The sequence below is a fragment of the Onychomys torridus genome, chromosome 16 (genome assembly GCF_903995425.1).
Source record: "Onychomys torridus chromosome 16, mOncTor1.1, whole genome shotgun sequence".
NCBI classification, from domain to species: domain Eukaryota; kingdom Metazoa; phylum Chordata; class Mammalia; order Rodentia; family Cricetidae; genus Onychomys; species Onychomys torridus.
In genome coordinates this window covers 24,715,054-24,733,358 of record NC_050458.1, presented here as the reverse complement: position 1 = coordinate 24,733,358, position 18,305 = coordinate 24,715,054, and the positions used below count along the sequence as shown (strand labels likewise).

Below are 18,305 nucleotides of genomic sequence, written 5' to 3'. Positions count from 1 at the left end.
TTGTGCTCATTACCCCACTTCTCTCCATGGCTGGATAATAATTTTCAGTTGGGTATGTGCATCATTTTTTATTTATTCACTCAGTAATCATGGACGTCAGGTGTTTCTACTTTTAGGCCATTATGACTAACGCTGTCAAAAACCTTCACAATTCCATTTTTAAAAGATGGCTGGGACCCTCTCTGCTGCTAAATCTAATGGACACATCTAAATAATGTACCAGGCGCAGGCTCCACAGACCAGGCCCCACTGCCATCTTTTCAGGCTTGAGGCTGGCTGGAACATATAAGAATGGCCTCACCTGGATCTTGCTGTTGAAAGTGCAAGGATGCTGGACCTCCTGATATACTGAATAAGGATCTTCCATTTAACAGCTTCCTAGGGAATTCTTACATACATTAAACCTCCTTAATAGGGCTCAGAGAGACTCAATGGTTGATCTTAAGTTCCATATGCAAATTCCTGACTTGAGAGCATGTATTTAGATTTGTAAAGCAATTCTCTTTCTGTGGGATTGTGGTGGTTTTGAATGAGAAATGTCCTCTATAGGCTCTGGCATTGGAGCACTTGGTCTCCAGTAGGTGGCGCTGTTTAGGGAGGTGGTCCAGCCATGCTGGAGGAAGTATGTCACTGGGGGCGGGCTTTGAGAGTGTATAGGCTTGCTTCACTTCCAGTGCACGCTCTATTTCATGTCTGTGGTCGAAGGTGTGGTCTCTTAGCTTCCTGCACCAGCTGCCATGCCTACCACTTGCTTCCATGCCTACCCCACCATGGTCGACCCCTATCCCTCTGGAACTGTAAGCCAAAACTAAACTCTTTATTCCTTGAATTTCTTTCAGTCACAGTGTTTTAACCTAGCAACAGAACAGTAACTGAGATGAGGAAAATCCCAGCGGTCCTTCTTAAAGAATTTCCTCTCTTGCCTTCTGAGGTAGCCCATGTTCTCATCTTCTTCCTCCATTGCTGCCTTCCCCTCCTTAGCCTCTTTGCCTGGGATTGATCCTCTCAAACCACCGTCTTAACTCCTCGCCCTACACCCAGAACCATTCAGCTCTCAGTAAGTCCCCCAGGGACCCGGAAGACTGAGGATGGCTGGTGCCTCAGTTTCCCCACCAATATCATTAGGTCACAGAGCAATAAACTAAGAATGGAAGAGAGGAGAAAGGTTGCAGAAACGTAGTAAGAGTAGATACTAGGGCATCTGACCGGCAGCGTTCAGGGGCTTCCTCACCTCATACCCACTCAATCCAGAGCAGAGAAAGGCTAATAGGAGGGAGTCCTGCTGCCTGCCTCAGTACCTTTGTACAACCTACTGACTTACACAGGCCCTCTGTCCCTACAGAGGAGCAATGGGGTGGGGGTGGAGGAAAGGGGGGCTCAAAGAATGTGAAAAAGAAACACCCTGCCCAATAGCTCTAAAAGATCAGGAACTCCAGTCACAGGTGGTCCAATATGGAGCAACATAGATCACCCTGGCAATGCAGAAGAAAGAGAAAATGTCCCTACCAGCTATCACCCTCTTCAGGAAGTTGGGAAAGGATGGGCTGTCATTAAAATTGGGTCCCAGGTTTGGAGGTTAAGGAATGAGAGAATTACACTCAACTTGTGCATTAGCCACGATTTTATGTCTAATTTCAAGAAATGTTTAAAATTTTCATGCCAGAGGCATGAGTTCAGGTGAAATAAGGGAAAATCACCCCAATGGAGACAGCTTATAAACCAAGTAGGCTGAAATACGAAAGGATTATTAATGCATTTATAATGCTTTAGAAAGTCTAGTTCTTGGCAGGACCTGTGCTTCGAGGGCTCTAAAGAGCTACTTCAAAGCACTTAACCTGAAGCTCACAAAACGACTCACTGAGAGAGCATGATGTCCCCTGATGCAACGCCCCCACCCCCAGCCCACCTCCTACAGCTGCCACTCACTGTGAGCTCTTTGCTCTTGGCAAAAGGCCACCAGCCACGCACGCGCTTTTGCTGGAATATGGAGATCTTGTTCTCCTCGCTTGCATTTTCAAACTTGGACAGATCACAGGCTTTTGCAGATTTGGCTGCCCGAGGGAAGCTGTTAAGATTCATTTCCAGGGAGCCTGTGAAGAGATGCCCCTAACAGTTATGGTGGGCTTTTCAGTCACTGTGGGTCAGCGGAGACTCCTATACTTGCTGGCCAGTCCCTCTGTCAGCGTTATATTGCATGTGAAATGTGCTGGCTATGTGTGCAGGTATACATGGGATGGAGACAGGTGGTCCCATCAAGAATTAATAACATGGTAGCAGGTGAGAGGCAGAGCAGAGTGTTATATGAATCTCCAGGTTTCAGTTTGGAGTAATGATACCACAGGGTATCTTCCTGGCTCCACATGCTGTTCCCTGGATGATGGGCCAGGTTGGTCGTACTTCAGTACTGATCCCTCATAAGAGTCCCCCATACATCCTGTTGCAGGCCACAGTCCAAATCCTTCTGCCTTTGCATCTACCCTCTAGGACAGAAGAGGGTCACCCAGTTCACTGCAACGTTGCTTCAGGGTAAGATACTGTCATGAAGGAGTTGTGTGTCTCATTTTGACAGCTTTCCTATTATAAAGTAATGTTTGTTAAATGTGAAACTTTAGAGCAAGTACATCAGCGATATCTATCTACTTATCTTTCTATCTATTCATATATATGTATTTTTATCTATCTATCTATCTATCTATCTATCTATCTATTCTATTCTATTCTATTCTATTCTATTCTATTCTATTCTATTCTATTCTATTATCCAGTCTTACCAAACTGGCCGTGGTTCTGTATAGTAGCACATAGCCCCAGCCTGCTGCCCTTACTGTACATATAAATGTGTATCTTAAAGAAATGAGATTTCCCTCTCACATTCTGTTTCGCTTAGCACATCTCCTCCAACTTTCCGGATCACTGACTGATTCAGTATTGTCATGGCTGCAGGGTTGTTGTTTACAGAGTGCTCCCCATGTGTGAGGGCTTGTGGTGGGCTCTTTTTCTTAAAGGTTTATTCTTATTCTATTATTTTATTTTACATGTTTGTATGTGGACCTGAATGTATGTATGTATGTATGTATATATGTATGTATGTATGTATGTATGTGTACCACGGTGATGCAGGTGCCTGTACAAGGGCATCCAGTCCCCTGGAACTGGAGTTTCAGGTGGCTGTGAGCCTCTTAATGTGGGTGCTGGGAACTAAACACAGGGTCCTCTGTAAGAGCAGCATGTGCCCTTGACTGCTGAGCACCTCTCCAGCCCCTCTGGTTACTTATAACAAATCAGTAATGAACTCAAAGTTTAACTGTTTCTTAGTGTTAAATAGAACAAATACCGACTTGCCGGAATGTGTTAGGCACCTATCATATGCACAGACTATGGTTTTGCCAGTTACCTAGTAATGGCTGGTTGGACGGTTGATATTTTTGTGTGTGTGTGTGTATCACAAATAGCACTAAAATTATTGCTCATAACAAAATCACACTCAGCTCTCCAAAAGCTAGAGTGACATTCTTAGCATTAATATGTGCTTGAGAAGGCCGCTGGCTTACCCAGGAAGTCATCTGAGGACAGTCTTTCAAAGTCCCAGACCTGCAGTACCAAGACGGCTGGAGTCTTGCACTCCATCTTCTCTAGGGAAAAGATGTGCTCCCTTTTGGTGATGACCATTTGCTTTTCAGCAGGCAGATACTGGAACGGAAACAGGAAACGCCAGTTGAAGTTCCCTTCTCCAGTCAGGGAGTTGTAGTGCACATCTGTCTCCTGCCTGTCGTCCTCCAAACCCTTGATCCACCTGCACAAAGACAAGGATGCTATTCAAGCATCAGCAGAATCAAGAGCAACACGACCAGCTTCAGGTGCCCGAGCCCTAGCTTCCATTATACATAGCTGGGTTCAGAAGGAAGTTTCCATTTTAAATGAGAAAGAGAAAAATGGATCAAAAAGAAGACATCCCAAAGCAGGCTGTGTAAATGTCTTCGACTGTTTATAGATCAGACACTCTGTGCAATTAAGACAGAGAGTAGGAAGTGAACACGTGACTGGAGCCCCTGTCGTGCTGGGAGTCTTCTGTGGAAGGGCGGTCATCTCCACTCCAGAGTATTGGAACAAGATTATAGTGAAGCCTCTAAAGTTGGGTGGTTGGACCCGTGTTTGTGCAGTGCTGGGGAGGGAGCCAGGCAGATGAGAGGTGAGGGAGAAGACTTTGAACATGAGCATCTTTCTGCACATCTTAATGACCAGGACTTGGAAGTTGCTGAACTCTTCCAGAAACCTTCCATACTGTGAGTCACGACAAAAATACCATTTTGCAGAACACATTAATGTTTCCTGAATGTGACTGGAAAGCAATTTCAGATGATTTTAATTCTGTCCTTCAAACGTTATTTTGCTACTTTGATTCCTCCTTCTTTGTCATAATTCATTCCTCTATTCTCATTCTGGGGGAAAAAATGAGAATTTTGAACCACTGGGCTTCGACTGTCCAGTGTATTTTGAGCACAAGGCGCTTCTTGCTCAGGAGCAGCAGAGGACGGTCACCATGAGGCTGTGATGAATTTAGACCTGATTCTCTCTGCCCTCACCCGTTCCCTGACTGGGGCCTGAATAGAAGCTGGACTGAGATATAAGAGAGATATTGAATGCTTCACCCCAGGGTCTTAGGCGGGAATCTCTTTTCAGTAAGTAGCGCTAGCAAATGGGAAGACCTCAGTTCCAGCCTTTGCACTAGCATTATAGTCTGCTAAACTCGTGGCTCTTCCCTCCATAACACTCTTGTTGCCCTGCCTGTTGCAGTGGAAAGGCAGACGTACTTTTAAGGATGCCTACAAGGTTGGTTATCCAACATTTAACTGAGAGACAGTTATATAAGATTTGCTCACTGAAAATGTTTTCATAAAATAATCCTTAGCAAAATGAATGAACAAGACAAAGTTATGCAAAAAGCGACCTTACCTAACTCAGAGCAGGACAGGTCCTTCTGTGGAATTGTGGGTAGCAGCTCCCACGAGGCACAGACTGGCTAGAGACTGAAAAGGGGTGATGGGAAAGGGAGAATGGCGCTTGTGGAGGACCTTACCCTTTGACGTAAATATCACTTGATTTCTGACCCGTGAAGATATTTTCGTCCTCTAAAATGACATCTTCAGTATTCCAGATGGTCACCCTCAGCTCATATCTGGGGTGAAGGAACACAGTGTTAGGTAAACGACCTTGAAAGGGGTCCCCAAAACATTGCACTCTGTCTGTAAGCCTCGAGTCTGTCAAGGCCATTGGCATCAGCACTGGAAGTGGGTCTGTCGGAACCATGTAGCTCAACCGGAGATCTCAGATTCACTAGACTATGGGTGGGCCAGAGTAGCTTCTCCTTCTATGAACCAGCTTGTCCAAATGAAGAGCTTGAAGCGCAGAAGCCACCACGTCAACCACCTCTGTCACCACAACCCACACACCACCATCACCGGCCCGGGGGAAAGCGTGGTGTGAATGCTTGCTAACCTGTCATCTCTCACCTCAAACCCTGTAATCTTTTCTTCTAGGACCATGGTCTCCTCCCTCCTCAGGATGAGCAGACTTACCCTTTGGGTTTCCTTGGTGAAATGTCAACAGGAGGTCCAAGCTGAGGTGTATCTTTGGGGAACATGTCCACCCACATTTGTAGACGGCCCTTGTCAACAAAAGAAGATTTCCTTTAGCTTTGAGAAAGGGCAGGGCATGAAAATTGACTATTCATTGTGTTAAAACATCCATTTAAAAGAAATGGATGTTAGATATGATTTGGTGTCTCTACATACATGTGGCCTATTTGTTAACAATGGTAGAGGTGTCCCCCTCTCCCTTCCTTCCTTCCTTCCTTCCTTCCTTCCTTCCTTCCTTCCTTCCTTCCTTCCTTTTCTTCCTTCTGCCCTTCTTTCTTTGAGCTAGACTCTCATATAGATTAGGCTGGCTTTGAACACATCATGTACTTAAAGCTGGCCTTGAACACCTGATACAGCTGCTTCTACCTCCCAAATTCTGGAATTACAGGCATGTACTACCATGCCAGGGATAACTTACATTTTTATTAAGAATTTACTAATGCATAAGTTAAAGCTGAGGAAAGGCAAGAAAACCTTCATTGAGCCTCTACTTTGCAATGGACATGGCATTATGCACTTGATGTATACTGTCTCTTGAATTCTTGCATATCAGTTAAGTTTCAAAGTTTCTCAAATGTTGAAGTTCTTCTAAAGGACTTTGATAATTCAAATTATAAAAATGAAAATAAAACAAAACAAAAACAGTACTGCCCAGTTAGGTATACAGACCTCTTGAGCTCTACTAAACCAAAATGTCATGCCAGGGTCCTTAATATAGATTTGAGTGTTCAGTCGACCCTTTATCATTTTCTCAATGTAGATACATTTAATAAATCTTTCTTTGCTTTTCACTATGACTTTGAGCTGCCTGCTGAGGGTGAATGGAGACTTTGAGTTGCCTACTGAGGATGAATGGCCAACCCTAACTCCCTTAAGCTCTGGCCTTAATAATGCTGGCAATACTACCTGCTCCATTCCTGGCTTATCCTTGTGGTACAATGGCCGTGTTTCTATGTGCTCTGGAACCAGCTTACACCCAACCTCAGGGATGTCTTCCCAAGAGTGTAACACCTTGAGGGCCAAGTGTTCGTAAGACTCCACCATCTCCTCTGCAGGGAAAGAAAGAGAAGGAAAGAGACTTGTTAGGTGCTGCCCCTCCAAAGAGTGAGGGCTGTCGATGCTTCTTAAGTTCTTCCTGTAATGATCCATTCTAAAGATACTAGTGGGTAGGAACAAAAGAAAATAGAAAATGGAGGTAGCATGGTATGAAAGAGAAAGAGACCAGATGCAGAGACAGTGACCTGAGATGAGTCAACTGATAAGAAGACAGAGATGGCAATCAAATCCTAGAGTGGGGATTCAGCACTCCCCCCCCACACCCCCCCCCCCCCCAGATTCCTGGAGATCCCACAGATTGGAAAAGATGGATACCAGACACTAAAAAGGGTATGTTGGCTAACACCATGGTGTGAAGGCCTAGGAATCAGGGTGGCCCAAGGTGTGTTTGTGGACATCTTTGCTTCCCCAGGGATCTCCCAACTATAAACACCTATACTTCATTCCACCGAAGGAGGTGATTCATGATTTAAAAGATAAAAACAAAAACAATAATAAAAATACCAGGGAAAAGAATATCACAAAACAAGACAAAATTGTTGAAAGAATAAAATCTTTTTTGACAAAGCTTATAATGGTAAAAAATTGATATAAGATAATCAAACCTGACTTTATAGAAAGGGACCACAGAAATAATTGTTTGTTGGCAATAATTACATTGGTAAGAGCTCATAGAGCTAGACAATCCATGAACAAAATCTCTTAGAGTTTAATCACTTGGGAACTGACCTCATGAATGTAATTTCAGATTTTTAGTGGGCAAAATGGTAACTATTTAATCATTATTTAATCAAATGTAGACTTTTGACCAAATAATTACATCACTGTAAGAGTATACGGTGAAGAAGAAATGTTTTCAACAGAAATCCGCATCAACATGTCACCAATACACTGTCTAAATATCAATAATTCTGCATGCAAGAACTTTCAGTATGTTCTTGGGTCCAAAACAATGAAGCAAAAAGTAATGAAACTGGTGGAAGTCAATAGTGTGAAACAGTCTCTACCACCTTAGTTTGACTCTGTAGCAAAAGTGTGGAAAATTTATACCAGGATTGTGTTGTGTCATTAAAAATGGCTTTCACCCCCTTACCCCAAATTTATGGAAGTTTCTTCGGGATCTCCAGGGTGTGTCTTGTGACACTCGTGGGAAAACAGCCATCTTTTGGTGCTAAAATAAGACAGTTTGGCACAGCACTTTTGGGGCAGCACTGTATGATATTCACTTAAAGCTGTTGCTTGCTTTGCGCATTGGCAAGTCCTTAATCACGCACACAAGGCGTAGTTAGCAGACCTTGGTGATTGTGAGTGCTTGTCATTACCCTATTTGATTCTCTGTCTTTTCTTCTGGGAGCATGATGGCTTTGGTAATCAGATGACCCAATGTCCCCAAGCCTCAAACACTACTGGATACAGCCTTTTAAAAAAGAACAGCGCATCAGCAGAATGCTGTGCTGAGGGTTACCAGAGTCTTCCTTGGCAAAGGCCGTTTTTCCAGAAAAGACCTTGTTTCCGATCTGAATCTTCCCGGGACGGAAGTGCGGCCCGTCAAGCTTGTTGTCTTTGCAGAGCTTGGTCAGGATCTCCGTGGGTTTGGACGTGTCCCTCCAGGCATTGTACCCTTCTCTGAGAAGTGGAGGAAGGACAGACAGACAAGGTGAGGCTGGCTGCCCTCTAGGGGAACACCCTCCAGGATCCCCAGTGAAAGCTCAGCTTGAGCGTGGCTTGTGTGGTTGCCTTCACACCCACAACCCCGTCTCTACACCTGGGCTACTGCTTTTGGCTTTGTTTCCTTTTCTCCTCTTTCTAGTCAACCAGCCAAGCCCCTTTGCCTATGTACAGGTTGCAATTCATATCACAAAATTCATCATTTTGGAATTGACGCGTACAGTGATGTATATAGTCACAGTAACGTGCAATCACTCCTTGCCCTCACCCTGAGAGAAGACCCTGTATCCAAACTGCACTCACTCTCCATTCCCACCTTCCAGCTCCATTAGCTTGGGCCAGTCTGTTTTTCTGCTGCTCTGGGGTCCAGGCAAGTTTAGCCAGCGTTTGGTCATGTGTGTGCTACCTCAGAGGAAAGCCCCACTTATGACCTCACTGTCTCTCCTGCCTTCCTCTCCCTTCCCTCACACAACTCATAGACTCGTGTCTCAGGCAGAAGGTTCTGACATGCTTTTCTAACCAGTGACTTTCCTGCTGAGCTCTTCCAGGTCTCCCCAACCCTTTTATCCTTTAAGGAATAGCTAATTCGGAGAAAGTGGATCACAGGATGGGGTGGACTATGGTTCCTACTCAGCCCTGGCATCCTGGCCTACCACAGTAGGAGCTGCCACTATCAACCGTCCTACAGATCAAAAGTCAATTGGCTATACCACTTTATAACACGTTCATATGGTGGAGGACTATAGAGGCCCAGTAAAGCAAAGACTCAAGCAATATTAAATGATAGATATAAATCCATAAGGGGCAACGTAAGGACAATAAACAAGTTACAAAGTGTGGAAAGTGTAATCCAAGTTCAGAAGTAAATAGTATGGAAAAATACTAAAAGGAAATAAGCAAAAACCTTTATATAAATACTTAATTTTTATTAATTATGCAAAATAGTGATTTATGCGATGTATTTATTTATATTACAAACTATGTAAATTAGTTTCCATTTCCCATTTAGAAAAGTATTTTTTGAATTACAGAATGGAACTAGAATGAATGTCTATATTTTCCTAGCTGTAATTTGTAAGATTTTGTTAAAAAAATATATATATAATAAGATTCAACATACTTTAAAAGAAAATCAAGCTGGTAGCCTACATTTAAAAATAAAATTGAATTGCAAATCTTTATAAAGAATGTTGGATCCATTCTTCCTTCACGTATAAAGTGGGGATAATAATACCCCAGCGAGTTCTGGGGGAGCTGATGAGCTATTCCATGCAAAGCTCTTAAAACAGCAGGTCCTAAGCACATGCAGCTGTTGGTTATAGAATGCCGAGACACTGACGTTTGCATTGTATTAACCATTCTTCCCCTAGCATCATCCGCCAGGGAATCCGGACCACCAGAAACAGGTGAACACATAAGCATACCACAGCCTGGCTCTTTACTCTTGAAAAACCTGCCCTGGGTTTTAAACCAGAGCTGCTTACCCCGCACCATTGGCCCTCAAACACCTGGAACTGTCTCCCCCCTGCCCCCCATCCAGCTCTGCTGATAGGAGGGATAAACACATGCGCAGTCCAGATCCCCTTAAGACTCTGGCCCTGGGACACCAACAGGGAGGGTCTCCACAGTAGAACAACTTACATCTCATATTGGCTCTGCAAACCGCAGATGGCTCTGTGTTTGCTGTAGAAACGGTTCTCCAAGTCAATCTTGGTCTCCCCAATGAGGTCATCTGACCCAATCATGTCATGGTCGTAGATCAGGACCGAGAGCAGAGACTCCTTTGGGAAAGTGGCCTGGATCTCAAATGACCTGAGTGCAAGCAGAGGGCTGGGAGTCAGCAGTGTTTGGCAGTATGGAGCTTCACCAGCTTGTTTTCAGTTAGCTTCCTACCCAGGTGGATGGCCTAACGGGCTCAGCAATTCAGTCAGCACTGACAGGAATCTGTGTAGTACAACGGACTTCTGATTCCTTTGTCAAATTTCAATAGACAATGATCTGCCTTTTCACAGGCCATATCTTAAAGTTGCTTCCTGGGAACTTTGGCCTGATTTTCAATCTGATTTTGGACCTGGACTTTCTGGTTGTTAAACATTGGGGATGTGACTTAATCTCTTTCACCCTCCTTGTATGAAAATGAGATCAGGACTCCTTTAAACATAGTGTGGCAGTTAGATGCAAGGTTGATCATATAAAACACACATTTTCACTTCCAGCTTTTCAGCTCAGACCCGGTAAGAACATTATCATTCTTTTCAGTCACTGCTTTATTGAGGAACACCAGCTGGAGTTTTCAAAAAGAAAATCTTGCTGATGGAAACAAAGACTTGCAGGCTGTCTCCACAAGACTAAGGGCTCTGAGAACAGAATACCATTCTCGGATTTCCACATCGTTGGAGCCTGTACTTGGCCTGCAGAGAATAGATATTTAATGGCTATGTATTTGAGCTGCAAAGCATGTCAGAAATTTATATCCAGTACCTCTATTTTGTAGATAAGGAAGCCAAACTCTGGAGAACCTAAGTGAAGAAACATAAATCCATCCTTCCTGGACTATGTGATGGGATCCTAAGTCTCATGTGGCAGAGACGGCCACACATTCAGGAGACAATTACCACCTCCACCCGCCTCCCAGTGAGAAAAGCAGACAATTTACAGCATAAGGGATTCTACTTGATGGGGTAGGCTCTAAATGGCCCAGATGGGGCTCCATAGGGATGAAATCCATGTGCGCTTCATCTGTTAAGCATGGTAGTACCTTCTTGACTTCAAATCCTGGCTTCTAGGTTGCCATGGCTCTTCTGGAGATTCATCAGAAGTAAGCACCCAACATCCATCCCTGAGTTTTGCTATCACCATGGTAACCATCAAGGAAGGGCTTAACAGGAAGGATGGTTCACTGATTCTGGCAATGATTCTCATCAAGCTGTACTCATAGTTTAACCTTGCCTGAATTGACTGGAGTTGCTATCCAAAGAGTTTGCAAAACCACCATCCCAAGATAGGATTCCTGGTCTCCCCGGGAACTCCTAAGCTTACATCAGGTCATATGTCAGCGATAATAGCATTAGATGTCATTGCTTGAGCAAATGCCGAGACAGCGTAAGTGTGCAGAGGTTCAGAAGCTCAAAGCAAAGATCCCCACAGTTCCTTTGTACATTCATTCATTGCGTAACTTATTCTTCTGGCGTTTACAACACAGCCACTGTGTGACAAGTCCTGAGAGTAGAATAATTTCTAAGTGAGGCGTACACAAGAGTGGCAGGAGATGGCAGGAGCTGAGATGGAGTCGTAGGCCAAAGAGAAGTTCCTTCACCTGGACCTAGACAGCAGAGAGTTCTCTGGGCTCTAGACCTGGAACTCAGAGCTGCCCGTCTCCTGTTTCTACAGGACTTGCCACAGTGTCTTAATCCCCCATTCATTTTTCTCTCAGTAGTCACAGGATCCCTGAAAAGCACAGGTTGCAGAGAACCTGATACAAGATGGATTCCAATAACTGTGAGTTGTGTGTGTGTGTGTGTATGTGTGTATAGGGAACCAAGGAAAGTGGGCAGATGAGAGCCCAGCTGGGACCAAGGCCTTCAGAGGTGAGTGAACCATCAGAGTCAGTGAGCTATTTTAGCCATCCAAGTTCAGTAATTTGGGGTCCCATTGTTTTCAAGGCAATAAAGATTATGGGACACTTGGAAAGCTGTGAAAAGAGCCCCCAAAGACTATGGTCATACTCAACTTCAGAACGATGCGGAGTAGCAGAGTCCCAGCAGATGTCAGCACCAAATGAAGGAGGTTTGGTCTGTGCACCTATTCTTTCACTTGCTCATTCATTCCTTCACAATAAGACACATACTCAGTACTTAGTGTGTGCCGGGCGCTATCCGCAGGGCTGGGGAAGCAGTGCCGGCCTATGTGAGTTTATGTACCAACAGATCTGATCTTCTAGTAGAGAGAAGAAGATGGTGAATAAACACACAGACAAGTAAACCTATGCCAGAAGCTGTGAAGGCGAAAGGAAGGCAGCTCAAAGCGTCAGGGTGTTAGCAGAAGGGGCTGTGACAGCCTCACATGAACACCCTAGCAGGTGTTCCCCTCAGGAGGGGGGTCCCTAAGTCACAGGTTAGGCACACATCCTTCTGGAACACAGTAGGACTGAACCAGGATTGTGCATTCTGGAGTAACAATGAAAGATGTATCCCACCCACCATCTACCCCTGGAGAGAGACTGTGGGAGAAGCCCTGGGAAGCTGTGTGTAGGTGGGGAGGGGGTACAGCCATCACACCGGCCTCCTACATCCCAGAGCCCTAAAATAAGGCTGATAAAGCAAGTCTAACTCATGTCTGGGGAACTGTAATGGCAAAATGTGGCAGTGGTTACATAAGTGGCAGACCACAGTAAAGGTCATCTCTGGATCAGAGAAACAAGGGTAAGCTTCCCTGGTATGTCATTTTAATCGTTCCCATTAATCCAGACAGGCCAGGTCATTTATTGCCTCATTTCCTTGGCAGCAATAAAATCTAAGAAGCTGATGCTGGACAAATGCCATGGGGTCTAAAGCCAATACAGATTTCATCCTGTGCCCTTAGTTCCTCAAGAGAAACAAATTAAACATACTTCAGATATTGCTGAAGTCACCAAGGAGGAAGGAAAGGTGGCAGATGTGGATTGAACCCTGACGGTGCTATAGATGTCTCGCATGTTCTTCCAAAGGAGTCTATCTAGGGTTGGGTATCAGGACTGCTTTATAGATAAGGAAAGCACCAAGACAGGTGGAGTCAGCTTCATGAGGTTGCAGAGTGCAACATGACAGTGAAACCCCAGATCCAATTCCAAGGGCAGTGGTAGTCAGAGCACAAACTCTAACAGGAAACATGTATGATACACCATTATAAGGTCAATGGCATGCAGCTGGAGTGATGGCTCAGTGGTTAAGAGTACTTGTTGCTCTTGCAGAGGACCTGGGCTTGGTTCCTAGCACCTACGGTAGCTCATAACCATCCATACGTCCAATTCTAGGGCAGCTGATGCCATGAGCACTGTACACACATAATACATGTACATACATGCAAGCAAAACATATATACACATAAGTAAAATAAATAAATCTTTTAAAAACTTGTTGCCATGTAGCAGAAAATTCCTGTGTCTAGTTCTACTGCACAGCCACACATACAGTGTATTTTAACAATTTGCAGGAAAATAAAACACAGCTATGAAGTGTCAGTTCAACTTTTGGACATCAATGCAAGTGGTTGGCAAGATGATATGGTGGAAAAACTCTCTCTAGTAGGAGACCAAAAACTCAATCATCTGGTTCAGTCCCCTCTAATTCTGAGTTGAGTGAATTTGTGTGTATTTCTTAACCTCTTTGGATCTCAGATGTCTTGATTGTAAGAAGAAAACTCTCTATGCAGACATGACAGTGAAACCCCGGATCCAATTCCAAGGGCAGTGGTAGTCAGAGCACAAACTCAAACAGGAAACATGTATGATACACCATATCCAGATGGTATCCATGACCCTTCAAGGTACTTTTAAGGTCTAGGAAATAGCTGTTTCAAAACTATGTGTCTGAAGATCACTACATGCCAAATACCAAACAAGAAAACTTTCCACATTTCATGGATGTTTAGTTGGCTGTTATCAAGAACACAAGTCAATATTTAATCCCCAGCTACCATTTTATTTAAGACACCCCCTGCACATACATACCATTTCCACCAACCCTCCAGGAAGACAGAGGCAGCCAATGCAGGAAAGATGATCCAACCCAATTGGGATGGCCACTGACCTTCCAAATACCGGATTCAGTTGTTTGGGGATGTATTTGTCCCGGTCTTTGATTTCTGTTTTGCCAAGTCTGAGGACAATGTAGGGGTCTGATTTGCCATCTGGATCAGCTGGGCTAAGATTAAATGCCTGGGGCGGAAAAAAGGAAAAATATTAGTGGAAGATGTGTTACATTTGTTTATGCTGCGGAACATTCGTTTAATGATGCAAAGATGTGTTGCATTCTTTTAAGTTGCATTTGTTTAACTCTGTGAAGCTACATTACTGTGCCTGTCTGAAACACCTGATTGGTCAAATCAAGAGCTGAATGGTTACTAGCCAGGCAGGAGAGAGGCTGGGTAGGGCTGGCAGACAGAGAGAATAAATAGGAGGAGAAATCTGGGAAGAAGACGGAGGAGGGAGAAAAGGAGGAGAGGAGAACACCAGAAGCCAGCCACCCAGCTATACAGCAAGCCACGGAGTAAGAAGTAAAGAAAGGTATACAGAAATAGAGAAAGGTAAAGGCCCAGAGGCAAAAGATAGATGGGATAATTTAAATTAAGAAAATGTGGCTAGAAACAAGCCAAGCTAAGGCAAGGCTTTCATAAGTAATATATGTGTGTGTGTGTGTGTGTGTGTGTGTGTGTGTGTGTGTGTGTGTGTGTGTATTTATATGGAAGTTGGGTGGAGAGCCTCCAAAGAGCAAAGAATGAAAAATAGCAACTGCATCTGACCCAGCGGCCTCAACCCTGGCTGCACATGGGGACACTTGGGTGCCAGCTTCTATCTTGAGATGTTCGGGTTCTCTGGAGCCTGAGCTTTGGTACTTCTTAAAGTGTCTTAGATTTGTAGAGTGCAGCTAAAGCAAAGAACCACTGCTTTAGCATCCTATCTTGGTGTTAAAAAGAACCATACTGGCCTCATCTTTCTCTGCTATCATCTACCCAGAGGAAACCAGTCCTTGGCACACAGCAGTGGGGAACACACCAGAAAAGGATGCAGAAGACATAAGCCCATGCTCCAGCTCTAAGTAATTGTGTCGATGTGGACAAGTCACAGTGTTTCTGGATCTACCTGTAAAACTGTGGGGGTGGCCCTAAAGACCCTGACCAGCACCAGTGGTGGTGCCCAAGGGCATTACCCTGTGAGTCTTGCCTTTAGCCATGGCTCCCTGAATGGTGATGTTTCAGATCACGAAGCCTGATTCCAGACTGGCTGGACCCCAGGCTGTCAAAAGTGAACCTGGCGAAAGGAAAGGCAAGGCCCTGGTAGGAGACCAGTAAGACACGACATCAAAATTGAGAAACTCGGCCGTGAAGAAAGCGGAGAAACATATTTGAGACTGTCTCCTGCAGACAGAACAGAATAGGCAGATGAAGCTACATATTCAGGAATGTTCTCTAGAGATTGCTTAATAGTCAAAATTTGTAAGCAGATCACATACCAAAGTGCAATCCAAATCAGCCACTCCTCTGTTTCTCCTTGTCGAATCACTGATATTTAATTCTCTATACAGCAATGAACTCTGATGCAACCTGTGCACATAGCTGTTCCCTTGTTCATTTTTATATTTCCTAGTTCTTATGCCACTCAGAACCAGCATGTGATCTCTACAAGAGTACTGTCCTATTCATTACTTTATCTTAATGACATGGAATAGGATCTTCTTAATATTTGTTGTGTGAACAAGTTATATTATATCCACTCAAGAAAATACCATACGGCTGCTAGAAGGAATGAAGTCATATACTGATTTGGGAAAATGTCTGTGCTAACTTCTGACGTGACAGAAACATAGTAAAGAACTTTGCTTTCTTTCTGTTTGCATTTTTTAGTTACTTTTAAAACAACTTTTTAGTAATTCTTAAGTTATTTTAAAATCAGTGTATTATATAACCAGCTAATTGTGTATTACTAAGTAATAGAGTGTGGTGGCACACGCCTTTAATTCCAGCACTTAGGAGCCAGAGGAAGGTGGATCTCTGTGAGCTCAAGGCCAGCCTGGTCTACACAGAGAGAGTTCCAGGACAGGCTCCAAAGCTTCACAGAGAAACCCTGTCTTGAAACAAAACTAACTAACTAACTAACTAACTAACTAACTAACTAACTACCTACATACATACATACATACATAAATAAATAAATAATAGAAAAAAGAAAAGTAATAGAAAAACACACGCAATCACCACCGCTAACAAGGTCCATGCCAAACACTGGCTTTCCATCTTGCAATGACTTGGTTGCTAATGAAATATGGCACAGTCATTTTTCATTCAAGTTCTTCCTGTTGTCAACTACAGCCCACGCCAGACTTCTCCACGCTGCCCGCCCCATGCAGGAACCTGGTCCACAGCAGCCATGACCTTTGTATAGAGAGTCCTAGAGAAGAGTAGTGTGGAAGGGTTGTGTTTCATAGCACTGTGATTTAGTGAGAGGAAAAGGTAGGGGCCGGAAGTAGAGACAGCACAAATGACAGTTCAATAGGTTGTTTCCTGAATTCTCTGGGCCTTTAGTACTCATATGAACTTCGAGAGCCTCCCGAGTTGGAGAAGAAAAATCAATTACTGAACACAATATTTCTCAAATTTACTTGAACACACACTCTGTCTCTTGAGGAATGTATATGAATTCTCTCCCAGGACTCCAGGAGCTTCCTGAATACCATTTGGAAAAGGCTACTGTAGAGCACCTTGTAGGCAGCCATTCATGATATGCTACCCAGCATGTCTGAGGTTTATCAGAAGCACTGCCACCCTTTCCAGCTTGCCTGCTCTTTTGAGGACAAAGACTCCACCACAACCTGCACCCCCCACCCCCTGCAGCTGTCTGATGGTACTAGGGAGAGAAGGACACTCAAGAAGTGCTTAATGCAAGGACGGTTCATTTTCCCTCCTCATTAATTTTTTTTCTTGAGACAGGGTCTCACTGTGTGCTTGGTTAGCCTAGAACTCTCTACATAGGCCAGGTTGGCCTGGAACTCTGCCTCCTGAGGGCTGGTACTTACTGAAGGCTTGTGCCACCACATCTGGCAATTTGCTTTTCTTTTGTGCTTTGTTAATGCTCCTTATAAGTTATATAAAGTGCATGAGGAGAGGTAACGCTGACTAAGAATCCTGAAATCAAAGAGGATCACAGATATGAAATCCGACCCATAAGGATGTGTACAATTGAACATCACGTTTGCTTTTCCGCTTTCCATTTAAGTTAAAAAGTTTCATAATTAAAGTTTTGTGACCCATTATCACAAAGGGAAGCCTAGAGAACATAATGTTTTTGAGGGTTTTTTTTTTAATGCATTCAAAATGAAACTTTTAACGGCAGTAGTGCATCAGCAAAACCATTGGGGAAGTTTTATTGCCCTGTTGGGTCCCAGGTGCCTTTCCTGAGCTCTACCTCCACTGTCTTCCCTCTGAGTGTTCTACTTCTGATTTGGTGTCCTTTCCTGCAAGTAGGTAACCTAACAGAGCTGATAAAGCTGTCAGAAAAGTCCTGTATGCCAGGAAGTGAAAAGCCAGGAGGTGTCCGTGTTCCTGAACGACCTTCATTCCCTATAGCAGACCGATCTGGGTGATCCTAATGGTGTATGTTGAAGCCTAATTGTATTGGAGCTATGGATGGCTATAGGCAGGTGACTAAAATCAATAGTGTTACAGGAGTGGAGCTGTAGATTTCAGACGTTGCTCTTTTGCTCTCCACATTCATATCCCCAGAGGAATGGCCACACCCCAGAGCAAGGCAGACACCGAGAGAGGTTCCACCAGACGCCGACACCACCAAGTAATCATGGACTTACAGTAACCAGAACTGTGAGAAATACATTTACATGGCGTAAGCCCATTTGTGGTGTAGGAAGCCAGCTGGGAGTCTGGCTCCCACGTTTTACCCCAGAGTACTCTTGAGGAGTGGGGGATAAGAGATTTAGATAGAAGGCTAGAGGGAGAGAAACAGATAGAAACACTAGATAATCGCAGGAGAGGCTGGATCCTCATCCATCCGCCCTGTCTCTTCTAAAGGGTATTTATAGGAATGCCAAGGGGTGGGGCAAAATACCTCCCCCTAGCTCAGCCAAGTGTAGACTCTTCCAATCACCTAGAAACCACACACTTGGTCAAGCAATAATCTAATGCAGCTCTGCTGGGTAAAGCAAGTTCAGATCTCACTAGGAAACCTTTGTGGGCCTC

At 44.2% G+C, this 18,305-nt stretch overlaps 1 protein-coding gene across 1 annotated transcript in view; it reads right to left on the bottom strand.

Moving 5' to 3' along the window:
- The window catches only part of Fer1l6 (fer-1 like family member 6), a 119,734-nt gene that overhangs the window by 13,731 nt on the left and 87,698 nt on the right, over nt 1-18,305 (bottom strand). Inside the window, exons 31-38 of the mRNA XM_036208371.1 lie at nt 14,147-14,274; nt 10,002-10,172; nt 8,158-8,318; nt 6,543-6,685; nt 5,577-5,665; nt 5,078-5,176; nt 3,552-3,793; nt 1,927-2,090 (exon numbers count right to left, since the gene is read on the bottom strand). Of these exons, the coding sequence (XP_036064264.1) occupies nt 1,927-2,090; nt 3,552-3,793; nt 5,078-5,176; nt 5,577-5,665; nt 6,543-6,685; nt 8,158-8,318; nt 10,002-10,172; nt 14,147-14,274 (1,197 nt within the window). The remainder of the gene's footprint in view (nt 1-1,926; nt 2,091-3,551; nt 3,794-5,077; nt 5,177-5,576; nt 5,666-6,542; nt 6,686-8,157; nt 8,319-10,001; nt 10,173-14,146; nt 14,275-18,305) is intronic.